Source organism: Melospiza melodia, chromosome 31 (assembly GCF_035770615.1).
Source record: "Melospiza melodia melodia isolate bMelMel2 chromosome 31, bMelMel2.pri, whole genome shotgun sequence".
Lineage (NCBI taxonomy): Eukaryota > Metazoa > Chordata > Aves > Passeriformes > Passerellidae > Melospiza > Melospiza melodia.
In genome coordinates this window covers 849,537-862,197 of record NC_086224.1, presented here as the reverse complement: position 1 = coordinate 862,197, position 12,661 = coordinate 849,537, and the positions used below count along the sequence as shown (strand labels likewise).

The 12,661-nt window shown below is 48.0% G+C and overlaps 1 protein-coding gene across 3 annotated transcripts in view; it reads right to left on the bottom strand.

Moving 5' to 3' along the window:
• DIP2B (disco interacting protein 2 homolog B) overlaps positions 1–10,319 on the bottom strand; it is a 61,710-nt gene extending 51,391 nt beyond the window's left edge. For all 3 annotated transcript variants that reach the window (XM_063179152.1, XM_063179153.1, XM_063179154.1), the window contains exon 1: positions 10,219–10,319. In XM_063179152.1, coding sequence (XP_063035222.1) covers positions 10,219–10,300 — 82 coding nt within the window. In that variant the 5' untranslated portion in view covers positions 10,301–10,319. The remainder of the gene's footprint in view (positions 1–10,218) is intronic.
• Positions 10,320–12,661: the final 2,342 nt, after the last annotated feature.

Genomic DNA, 12,661 nt, shown 5'->3' with positions numbered 1-12,661 from the left:
GACCATCATCCCCTTATGTTGTGTCTCCCTCCCTTGTGCTTTGCTGAATCCAATTAAACATTTGGAAGGTGAAAAAGAGGAAACGTCACCTTTGCTGCAGACTCAACGTTGATGAGTGTGAGCCTCCATAAATACATCCCTGAGAGCTTCCAGTACGTGAACCTTGATTTCCATCTGTCATTTCCCATGGGGTTCAACTCCAGGAATCATCACAAGGAAGTGAACAGGAATCCTGCAGGGAAGGATTGTGGTGTGCAGGACAAATCCCTGGATCCCATTTCTCAGGAGAAAGCCCAAAGGAGAGCAGGCAGTACAGGAGAACAGTGCAAAGCAAATGGAACATTTTTGGACAGGAACCAAAATCCAAACCCTGACCTCTGGTACTAACCCACTGGAAGCAGCAGCAGCCACAGGTAACAGGGAGATTTCAGGCCTCCCTGTACAGGAGCTACAACAGAGGAATTGGAATCAGGGAGGAGAAAGGTCCAAATGTGCTTTTTTTCCTAAAGTCACACCTGGAAAATCAGCTTTGTTCAGATTTATTAAAAATCAGCTTATCCACCACGAAAGAGAGGAGACCCACACCATGAGGTGAGTAATTACCCCCTAAGACAGGACAGGAATCACAGGAACATCAGGTATGACTTAGCAGGATCCAAATGCTTTTCCTTGCAGCTTCCATGCTACAAGCAGCCACTTCTAAAAGTGTTTTACCAAAGCTCTGTCCAACGAACAGGGATTTGATACACAAAAGGCAAAGGGTAATTACAGCTTCCTGTTTGCTCTTGCCAGAGATTTTTTTGAAGGCCTCCTGCAAAAAGAACTGCCTTGAAAGCCTTGCAAGGCAACACCAGCTCCAAGGTTACAGATTTTTCTGATTTTGGGGAAATATGAGAGCTAATTAACTCAGGTCTCTGTGCTTCTGGTCAAAATGCCTAAAACAATGTTCCCAAAATCCTTTAACATTAATGGCAACTGGCCCTACACAATTTTCACATGCTGCAATTTTAAAACAGGACTTAACAAGTAAAGTGTATCAAACACAGGAATAACTACACAGAAATGTTTGCTCAAGGTTTCTAGGTGTGGCTGCAGCCAAGACATAATAGGATTATTTATATCTGACTCATTTGCTTCGCCTTCATCCACAATTCTCCCTATTTGGGACTCACTAATTGACTTCTTTCTGCACCACACGATTTTTTAAAATCAGGACATCTTCAAGGAGGACTTGGAAAATTTAAAGCAGAGAGGAGAAATCTCACAAATACAGTGGGTTTATATCATGTTCAAACATGATATAAACCTGACCATCACCATCATGAAAAAGCTTCCTGAACATGCGGGTGAGATATCCACTCCCTGCTAATCAGACTGGACATGTCACAGTGTGAGTGACAACATCTCAGCCACCAAGTTCTGATGTCCCCTGCTCTGTGTCCGAGCTGCTCACCTCACCCTGTGCATCTCCCCCCTTTCCTGCCTGGGAACTCAAAATAACAATACTTCCCCTTTTCACTGCAGCAACTTCCAACCCCAAATTGCGTAAGAATGGAGGTTTTCATTCCAATTACAATGAGAATTGTTCTTTTTTTAATCCACAAGGGATCACTTAAAGTTTCTGCCCTAAGAATAAACACAGGTCTCAGTCTCAAAAAACATTTACACTTGAGCACTTGACTATTCAGAGATCTCCTTTTTGTAACACAAGAGGCTTCAGTCTCATGTTCAGTGTTTTGCCAGGATTGACACAAAAGCCCTCAAAAACTGTCTCAAAATTATTTATAATTTGGTTCTTTCACTGCTCGTGAAACACAGTGAAAAGTTTGGTGTTTTCTTAGGAAATACAGCTCGGATTCCTAAAGGTTTTATCCCGTGCCCTCTCCAGCTTGCCAAAGTTCACAGCTTTCAGCGGAGCTGCAGCACCTGAGCTCCCTGAGATGGGAAGAGTGAGGTGCCAAGAGGTGAGAGCAGCCTGAGCCAACGCTGTGCCAAGGGCTTTGTTATGAAACCTGGGGTACAGCTCCTGAGGACACACAGCAGAACAGAGGAGCTTCTCTGCAGCCTGGAGATGCAGCACGTCTGAAGCAAACTTCTCTCATTTCCTCATCACACACCACGAGCAGCCCTGCAGATGCCATCAGGACCTTGCTGCAGCACCCATGGGACACACAGCAATCTCCTGAATGCCAGAAATGGAGCACCTTTAATAGGCATTTTCCACTTGTATTCAATTAAGGGGGGAAAAAAAGGCTGCACAGTTTAATAACTGCAGATCTGTTTATTCTCCACCAGCACCGCAGAGGATCAGGGACTTTTATCTCCAGCTCTGATCACCTGACTCCCTGACCCCACTCTCCATCACAGGCTGAATAATCACAGCCTGGAATTTGCCATGTCACTTCCCAGCTCCTGGGAGGAACTCTCCTTGTCCTCACCCCGGTGACAATGCACATTGTGAGCAGGAATGTCAGAGCAGGAGTGGCCCAGAGTGACCTTGGACAGCTGTTAACTCTGCTCTTAGCTCTTGCTAGAAAGGGAGCACAAAACTTCAAAGCCTCCTTCCCCTCCTGGGGGCTCCTTTTGGCTGGTCAGCTCCTCTCTGGGATCACAGAGAAGTGCACACTTAAAATGACAGGGAAAGTTGATGCTAGAGGTGCAAGCAGCAGGGAAAGCAGGCAGGTGTATCAGGCCACCCTGATGTACCCTGCTGCTGCTGCTGCTCTCTGGGAGCAAACCACAGCATTTCCAGAAAAGGTGCTTCAAACTGAAATGGCTCCTCGTTGGTTAATTAGCACCCAAAATGAGGAGCTGATGCATTAAAGGAAACACAAACCTCCTTCAAGCACGTCCTCACCTGACAGCCCTTTCTGGAATCACACACAGGGACAGGGCCTGAAACCAAATCCTCCAGCCCTCGACCTTTTCTGCTGTATCATTCCCTCTTGGATCACATCCTTCCAATTTATGGCCAACCAAGTGTCCCATCAGAACTTACCTTGCTCGTACATTGCAAACCTCACACTTCCAAAATCTCCCCTGGCTTGTCCTACACACACAGCATTGAGTGTGTGTCAGGTGTTTCCCCCGGGAAGGGGATAAAACAGGATTTCCTCCCAAAGTTACCTGTGCTGCTCTCAGAGAAATGAATTATAGCCTGTCTTAGAGGAACACCAGTGTTGCTATTCCCAAGCAAATTTCTTAATGCAGTGAGCTGAAATCCAGGAATACAAACACTGACTCATCTTTGCAGTTTATCTCCAATAAAAGCCTCACTTGTCCAACTCCTTTAGGACTAAGCCACAGGAACAACATCCCTCCTAAGAGCAAAAGACAGGAAAAACATCCCAAACAATTCTTTTGCACTGCTGCACTCTAGACCTGATGTCTGACATTAGTCCTGATCCCAGAGGCAAAATGGGAGCTCTCCATGCCCTCAGTCACCCAGCTCCCACGGCTCCAGCCATCCTAAATGGAATGCATTATTCCTGCATTAAAACATATGTTTTTCAAGGCAGCCAGCCATCCGGCTGTTCCGAGGGAGATTACAGAAGACCTAATTTTATCAGGCAGGGATACAATTCTCCTGGTTGTTTTTGCTCCCTAGGGACATGGAGCTGGTGAAAGCAGGTTGCCTGACTGCTGGGGAACAATTCTGTCACCGATCACTCAGGCAGGAACTGGAATCCTGGGTCCATAAAATGTATTAATGGATGCCCTGTAGGCTCTGTGGGCTCCCATCCCTCTGGAATTCAGGAAGACCTAGTTTGCATCAGCAATTCTCAAGTCAACAAGGATTAGAAAGAGTTTATGTTGGCAGAGAAGCGCTAAAACTTTTAAGCGTTTTTTTATTTCCTTTTTCTTTTTATCAGCTTAAGTTACACTAAATAAAACAAGGTGATTGCTCACAGCAAGGAAAGTTATGTTACTATTACATTACTATCTTTGGTATAAACTCAGTGTAACTTAAACATACGTCCTGCCTATGTTTACTCCAAGTGGTGTTTCACAAACTCTGGGCTTTGAAGTTTGAAAAGAACACAAACTGATGGAAACAGGCGTTTTACTCCAAATATCAGGCAAGAGTAACAACCCAGTACATGATTCAAGATGAGAAATACAGGTGTGAGGCTTCTCCCAAGGCTTTTCATGAAATGCAATGGGAAAATTTGTGCAGCAGATGGAATGCTGCTGCCTGCAGAGCATCCGTTAGCTATAAATCACTGTTTCCTCACACATGGTGCAAATGGAAGAGTCTTCCATTCTAATTAATAGAACGAGACATCCTGGTCTGAGGACTTGTCCCTGATTTCACAAGCTCTCAAAAAAAAAAATAATAATGGATTGAATCAGCCTCAACAGAGAGAAATGCTTCAATTCCTCTCTCTATGAATCCATGTCCAAAAAAGCAACTGAGCAAGTCACTGAGAGATTCAGGAAATGCTTTTTATAACTGAGACACATGGTTTAAAGAAAACCATCCTAAGAAATTATCTGCACATTGTATTTGAAAGAAATGCAAACAGGAACTTCTGCCCATCCCTGGGGAATGCTCACCATGAGTTCACTCTTTGGCTCCTGAAACTTGCCACTGAATAAACATGATAAATCCAGCGGACAGAAAACTTCACGACAAACACTAATCAGAGAGAGGGAACCAGGAAGGAACCATCACCCTTTCCACAGCATCACCAGCGAGCCAGAAACACGGGGGGTGCTCCATGGATTGCTGCACGTCGGGAAGAGCAGCAGCTCTGTGCAGCTCCTCTGCCACCCATCACATTTCCTACTCAATATTTCATGCTACAGCATTTAAAATAGCAAACTGGAGATCAGTTATCTAGGACACCAAACTCCAAATGCTTTAGTGCAGCTGTGCCAGGCCAGCAGGCCTGGTGAGCACTGCCAGCCTGGGCACCCAGCTGGAATGGCAAACATCACCCATCCTGGAGCTCTGGCACTCATAAAATCCACACTGGAACCACTGCTAGCAGGTGTCCCCTCCACCCAGCTGAGGAAACTGGTTCTAACTGCAGCAAAGCTTCACAGGAGCAGCCAGGGAGGAGGTGCAGGACTCTCTCTAAAGCCTCTAATTTCCTCCTCTCCCCAAGGCAAAGGGTCAGAGCTGCAGCTTTCAAAAGAGCCCCAGACTCACTCCTCATTTCCTAAGTATAAAAGGGACAACGCAAAAATATGCACATTCTTTAACCTTCCTGGGTATTTTTTATTATTGCAGTCTGGATGCTCCAAAAACCTTCCTGCCCTTCCCCATGTTTACATGCTTCAATCATGCACCAACAGTAAACCCAACTCCCACTCACAGTAGCCAAAATATTTCATCCAGTATTTGTGTTTAACTCCCTCTCTCCAAACCATTAATCACTCAAATCATTCTGCTTTGACCATCTGCAGAGCAGAATTCTGTGATCATCTTGTGGACCTTCTGTTTGCTGCACTGGTGATAGCTCTGGTACTTTGCTCCTCTTGGTCACGACTGGAGCTGGATTTCCTTTTCCTGTGCCACAGACACTGCACGGAATCCATGCGCTCTGTGCTTACATCACTTTTCCCTGGGCTCTGAAGCTAAAGAAAATACAATTTCATCCACGGTGAAAGCAGATGAGGGATCTTTATTGGGATCTCTGTAGAACCAAGCTGATGATCCCTGGGTGAGCACAGGCAGCTCCCTGTGACAGCTCCAGGAGGTTTTGGGCATTTCAAAGCTCTCACAGAGACTGCACCAAAGCCCTGCACAGATTTCTCAGCAGATTCGGGACCCATCTGCTGCCAGTCCTGCAGGTAAATTAAGGAAGCAACATTAAAGCTTTCCCAGCGCTGGTTTTGCCTAATGCAAGACTTGTGGGTGAGATGCTGCATAAATGCACAAAAACCACCTGTCAGTCCTGCTAGCTACAGGCTGATCAGATCCAACTTGCTCATGTTTATAAAGCTCTTCTTCAACCTTTTCTGTGCTTTGCCCACAGTTCCTCCCTGAGTGGGGGAAGAAACTGAAGTGAAACATTTCTGCTCACTCAGCACAATCCATACAGCCAGTCCCTACTCAGACAATTACTTCCTTTGACTCTGTAATTTAAATTCTGTGCTTCAGCTGCTTAATCTATAAAAAAGGCCCTCACCTACTTTGACAGGCGCCTGGCAATCAAAGATTGCAACCTGAAACACACAATTTTTAAAAGATCAGAGAAATACTCTGATTCTGTAAGAAATTCCCAAGCCAAACAAAATAAAGGCTCTACCCACTTGCTTGAGTCAACATGTTTTCTTCCAGTAAGGTTCTATCCCATTTGGCTGGCCTTAGTCCTGAGTTAAAACCATTTTGCTGATACTCCTTTTTCCATGCATGCCACCATCCTTCTGTTTCCTCTGAAAATCCTCACACAAAGCTCTGCCCTGCAGACAGAGCTCTCCAGCCAGTGAGACACAATCAGCTTTAAAAGGAACAGACCCAGGTGCACGGAGCCATTCACAGAAACACCCACCCGGATCACAAAGCAGACAGCAAACGTGTGTTTAGCCAGCAGAGCAAACAGAAAGCAGCTCCTCCTGCCCACGAGGCAGGAGGGAGTAACCCTGCCACAGAGCCCACAAGGGGCTGAAATGACCTCCAAGGGCTGAGCTGCTCACAGGAGCTCCTGGTTACTACAAGGTGGAATTCCCTGCCCTTCCCTGGATGGTTGGGTACCTCCAGCTGGGCTTCTCGCCCCTTTATGGTCAGAAACACCAGGCAAGGCAGAAACCACAGTGACACAAGCCAAATCAGCTCTTTATGTGGGTGTTTAACCCCTGCAGAGCCAGGCTGGGCCCCGCTGTCACCTCCAGGAGAGCACATTCCCCACTCAGGCAGTCACTAATGTGCCCTGTGTGGAACAAACCCTCTGAACGTGCCTAATTAGAGCCTTTGAGTCTGGATATTCCAGAGTTTCTCAGCTCCATTAACAGCTGGGATAAGGTTGATGTGAGAGGAGCTGCTGGAATGTTTCACCCAAGGTGCAAAAACACCCAAACTCAGTGGTGAAGTGCTTTAATATTAATATTTTTCAGACATTAAGATTAATTCAGACATTTACCTCGTTTTGGGCACCCTTCAGCACACACTGAGAGCATTCTAAGGAACAGCATCATGTGGTGGATCTGAAGTCACCTTCACTCAGGGCTGCAGCTCAAGCCAAAGGTGACACTGAGCTGCCACACTCACAGAGGTGTGAAAACAGGGGGAAAGTTAAACAAAGTGAATTTCCCCAGTACTTTCACTCATCAAACAGAAACAGATGTAAATACAAAGACAGCCCTTCCCATCATTAGTGATGCATAATGTGGGTGTCACTGACAGATGAAGAAAAGCTCCAGAAAGAAAAATATCCCAAAAGTGAAAAAAGAAGGAAAACATGAGTAATGAGCAGGTTCCAGGTCTCCCACAGCTCCATGACCCAATTCTCAGCTGATATATTGTTACTTGAACATTCTTCCTCAGAGGTATCAACACTGATCCCTTCTGTGAGGGAACGGAAGCTCTCCCTAAGTTTAGACTCAGGTTTAAATTCCCTTCACATTGACAGAAAACAATGAATTCTTACGCACACTGAGAAATGAACGAGTTGGTCTCAAATCTGTCACCAAGGCCCAAGAGATGGAGTAAGATGCGATTTCTGTTGATTAATGAACAATGAATGTTTTCTGAACCACGTCCCACTCCTTTGCTCAGACATTCCCACTGCACCCAGGGATGGGATGACTGTTCCCCCTGCGCTGACCACAAGGCTCAGAAAGGAATAATCCAGGGGTATAATTAGTCCTGTTGCTCTGTCTGCACAGATTGCTCCTTAAGAAACACTCCTGGCTCACCATTGCAAACTCTGATTTCTATTTCCAGCATACATTAAAGTAATCCTGCTCCACTTTGCATGCTGCTTGCTGACACAGCACCTTTCTCAACCACAACGCCAGATAAGGTTTGAATACTACATTTCCCCCCGTTTTGTTGTAAATTCTCTGCTCTGTGGTGGTTAGCAGTAGCAAATGCCTGGATGAAAATTCACTGCAAGGCTCAGCACACAAAGTGTTTGTGCTCCCAGCACCTGAGCCAGGTACTCCCCACTTTCCCACCATCCATCAAGGACAGAGCCATCTCCAGCTCCTGCTCTCAGGGACCCTGGGCTGCTCCCAGCAGCTGCAGCTCCTCTCCTCTCCCAAAAATGAGATGTTCCTATGCAAGAAAAACCCTGACAGAAATATCCACACAGTCAACAGTCAGTGACAATCGAAGCTGCAACAAGGGGGTGGCAAAAAAAAAAAGCATCAAGTGTTCTTATCTGAGCAACAACTGAGCAGTGGCACATGGAGCCCTGCTGCCATTTTTAATAAAATGCTTCTATTCAATATTGTTTACTGTCAACAGCCCATGGTTATATTCAGCTGAACAATGCACACACAGGCCTCAAAATCCCTCAGCTTAAGCCTCAAACTAGGGCGTATTTTTCAAGAACTCCACAATGACATTACCTCACTCCCCCTTCCCACAGCTCAGTTATCTCAGCGACAACATCCCCTGAAATATGTTCCCAAGAGTTTGGGGACACAGTCACCCAGAATTCTCTGTACTCGTGGGTTTTTTTGACAGGAAAAAGTGATTTGCACAAACAAATCCCTGATATGCATATTAAGAAATCCAAGTATTAAACCCACAAAGGGGCAGTGGATTTAACATTCAGAGAATTACTTACATAACCCACAAAACTTCACTCTGTAGCACCGAAGTTGGAGCTATTGGAGCAGCTCGTTAAAGATTAGTGGGATGTCACAGCAGCCAGTCCAGCAACAGAGTTCATTTATTTTTAAAATTGCATTACAATCTATCACAGGGTCAAATCATAACGGGCCTTCAGTGCCACAAGAAACAAACCTCAGAAAATCCAAGCAAACGCTTAAAACATTTAACAAATTCTTTTAAAAACCTATTTAATGTTACGTTTTGAGCAACACCGCCATTCCTCGTTCTTTGTTATCACGGAGTCCCCAAAAGCAAACACTAGATAAAGTTTTATCACTTTAGTTAAATGTCTGCAGAAAGTTTATCTGGGAAAGAGCTAACAAAAGCCCCAGGCAGGCAACATCAGGGGTTCAGCTGTGTTGGGAAAGCAGTGCCGTGGCCTTTTCTGCTGGCACAGCCCTGAGTGCCAGTGTGGGCAGCGGGGGCTGCCAGCCCCCAGCTCACCCCGGCAGTGAATTCCTGATCTCCAAAGAGTCAATAAGTCTCTTTTATGCACTGTAGGCTCTGGGATAAACAGAGCAAGACGTGCCTGCAACTTGATTTTTCTTAATTTTTAATGCTAAGAGAGATGTGGATGATCATTGTAAGGTCCCTTGGGACTCAGGATATTCTGATTCTCTGGTTGTTCCAGCCATGCAGTGAACCCTCCTGAGAAGCCACTGATTTTGGCATCAAGCTCCATACCCTGATGGGGGGGAGGAAAATTTAAATGATGCAAATCTGAGCTACCTGCTCTGCAACCTTCCCCCTCCGCCTCAGCTTCATCCCTCGCCCTCCGGCTTCACAAGGGAGATTCACAACAAAGCTGTACCGAGAGCAGCATTTTAAACGCTGGGGAACAAAGACAAACCCATGCAAAAAAGGAAACAACAACAAAAAAAAAAAAAAAAAAAAAAAACCACCCCAGCAAAAAGCGCATGCTCTGAAGGGATTATGGCAAAAGAACTTATTCAGAAAGTGGGAATAACACCGGGTTTGCCGTCATTATTGTGCCCGAAGTTCCTGCGGCTCCCCCGCCCCAGAACTGCCTGTCCCGGGGTCTCTCACTCCCACTCCGCATCCTCGGCTCGGGAGCTGCGGCAAAGAGGCCACAAGGAAAAAAACACTCCCGGAGGGAGGGAGGGAAGGGGGGTCAGGTCACCATCCCCGGCAGGTGAGGCCCCTCCGGGGGTTCTCCCCGGTTCTCCCCGGGGTGCCCCGCACAGAGGATGCTCCCAGCGCTCCTTCCCTTGAGACACAGCCCCAGCCCCGGCCGGGCCCTTCCCTCCTCCCCGGTCCTCTCACACAGAGCCCGGAGCCTCTCGCCGCACCCCCGGCACTCCCGACCCCTTCTCGCACCCCGGCACCCCCGGCCCCTCACACGGAGGCTCCGCGGCGCCCCGCGGGCAGGGCCGGGCCGGCCGGCCGGGCTCCGGGCGCTCCTCACTCACCTTCCGAGAGCTCCAGCTCCAGCTCGGCCAGCTGCTCGCGGACCTCGCGGGGCAGCGAGGACACGGCCGCGGGCTCGGCCATGGCGGCGGGCGGGCTGCGGGCGCGGGTCCGGCGGGGCTCAGCGGCCGCGGGGCGCGGGGGGAGCGGGAGCGGCCGCAGCCTCCGCCATGGCTGAGCCCGGCGCCGCCGGCACGTGACCGCGCGGCGCGCGCGCCCCGGGCCCCGCTGCGCCCCCGCGCGGCCCCGCCCCGCGCTGCAGCCGCCCCGAGCCCGGCGCCGGTTCGGCTCCCGGTCCTGGGACTGGTCCCGGTTCGGCTCCCGGCCCTGGGACTGATCCCGGTTCGGCTCCCGGTCCTGGGACTGGTCCCGGTTCGGCTCCCGGTCCTGGGACTGATCCCGGTCCCGGTTCTGCTCCCGGCCCTGGGACTGATCCCGGTTCGGCTCTCGGTCCTGGGACTGGTCCCGGTTCGGCTCCCGGTCCTGGGACTGATCCCGGTCCCGGTTCTGCTCCCGGCCCTGGGACTGATCCCGGTTCGGCTCTCGGTGCCGGTTCTAGGACTGATCCCGGTTCGGCTCCCGGTCCTGGGACTGATCCCGGTTCGGCTCCCGGTGCCGGTTCTGGGACTGATCCCGGTTCGGCTCCCGGGCCTGGGACTGATCCCGGTTCGGCTCCCGGTGCCAGTTCTGCTCCCGGTCCTGGGACCGATCCCGGTGCCGGTTCTGGCCCCGACCCTGGGACTGATCCAGTTCCCGGTTCTGCTCCCGGTCCGGGGACTGATCCAGTTCTCGGTCCGGCTCCTGGTCCCAGCTTGGCTCCCAGCCCTGGACCGATTCCAGTGCCGGTTCGGCTCCTGGTTCTGCGACCGATCCCGGTCCTGGCTCGGATCCCGGTCCTGCTCCCAGTCTTGGGTCCACTCCCCATCCCCATCCCCGGTCCCAGTTCTGCCACCGGCCCATTCCCTGTCCTGGTTCTGCTGCCGGGCCCTTTCACCAATCTTGGTTCTGTTCCCGCTGCCGATTCCAGTCCCTGGTCCCGGGACCCGTTCCACTCCCATCCCCAGTCCCGGTTCTATTCCCGATCCCTGGTTCTGGTCCTGTCGCCCGTCCCTGCTCCTGGTGCAGCCCCCAGGCCCTGTTCCCGGTCCCGGTTCTGCTCCAGGCCCATCCCCAGCCCTGGTTCTGCTCCTGCTCCTTCCCCCGTTCCCCCCTTCACCCCCATTCTCAGGACCCCACCACCACCACCTGCACTAAAACCATTTCACCCTCCACAGACACAAGTAACAACTCAGGCAATTGTGGTTTAAGGGTTTTTTTCTTTTTTTTTTTTGGTTTGTTTTCTTTTTTTTTTTTTTTTTTTGGTGGGTTTTTTTTCTCTTTTAAATCAGCTTTATTTTTCTAACTGTTATTTCAATTTCCCATAGCACCTTGGCAATGTCAAAAACAAATACAAATACATGTATTATCATTTGAACACTTAAAGCATGAACCTACTTTACACAAATTTTGTTTTGGACATTTTGACAACAGGAATAAACCAGAACAGACAGTCTAAAAGCCAGATAAGTCGCTTTTTTCTCCTTTCCTACCACTTTGAAGAGAGATCGTCAATGCCAAGGGGAAGCTGGATTCATCCGGGAGGAACAAGATGTCTGTAGTAACTCGAGCTCGATATATTATCTGAATATTTTGTATTCTATAAAAATTAGAACAAAACCCATTTATGCACAGTCTGTTTACATTTGAAGTTGCATTTTTTTTGGAAACTGTATCCATAACTGAAGTTCCATAAAAATAAACATCTGGTTCTTAAATATAAAATTTTAAAGTTGTTACAGGTTAGTTTGCAGATGGATTTTTTTTTCAGAAATAAGTTGCTTTAACTCCATTTCAAGTCCTCCCAACTGTACATTAAAAACAGACTCAATGAACCTCTTGAAGTGCCTGAGCTAAAGGCACTGAAGAGAAGAGCCAACTAAAATACTACAACAACCCAAAATTATGTACCATCCTAAAGGAAGCTCAGACTATATGGAATATATACACGCAAAGAAGAGCATGATAAATCATTCAGATTAATGGCAACAATCTTACGTTTCAGAAGGAAATATCAAAATTAGAAACAAAAACTCTATTGCATATCTGTAGTAATCAAGGATTTACAAAAAAACTCATCAGAAGCCATTTCCCCCCGAAGTGCATTTCTGTTGCATCATCTGTAATACAATGGTGCATTTTACAAATTTAAAATATCATCTGTACATACCAGATATCTCAGCCCAGGTAAACTCAACCTGGGAACAGTAAAAATCGCAGACAGTTTCAAGACAATTAAGCTGATATTGACAAAGTAGTAAGGCCATAGCTATTTAACTACAGTAAAGCATTGATTAAGTCACTTATTTGCTACTGATCTGCCACAGTATCATCTTTCTCTTCTGGTTA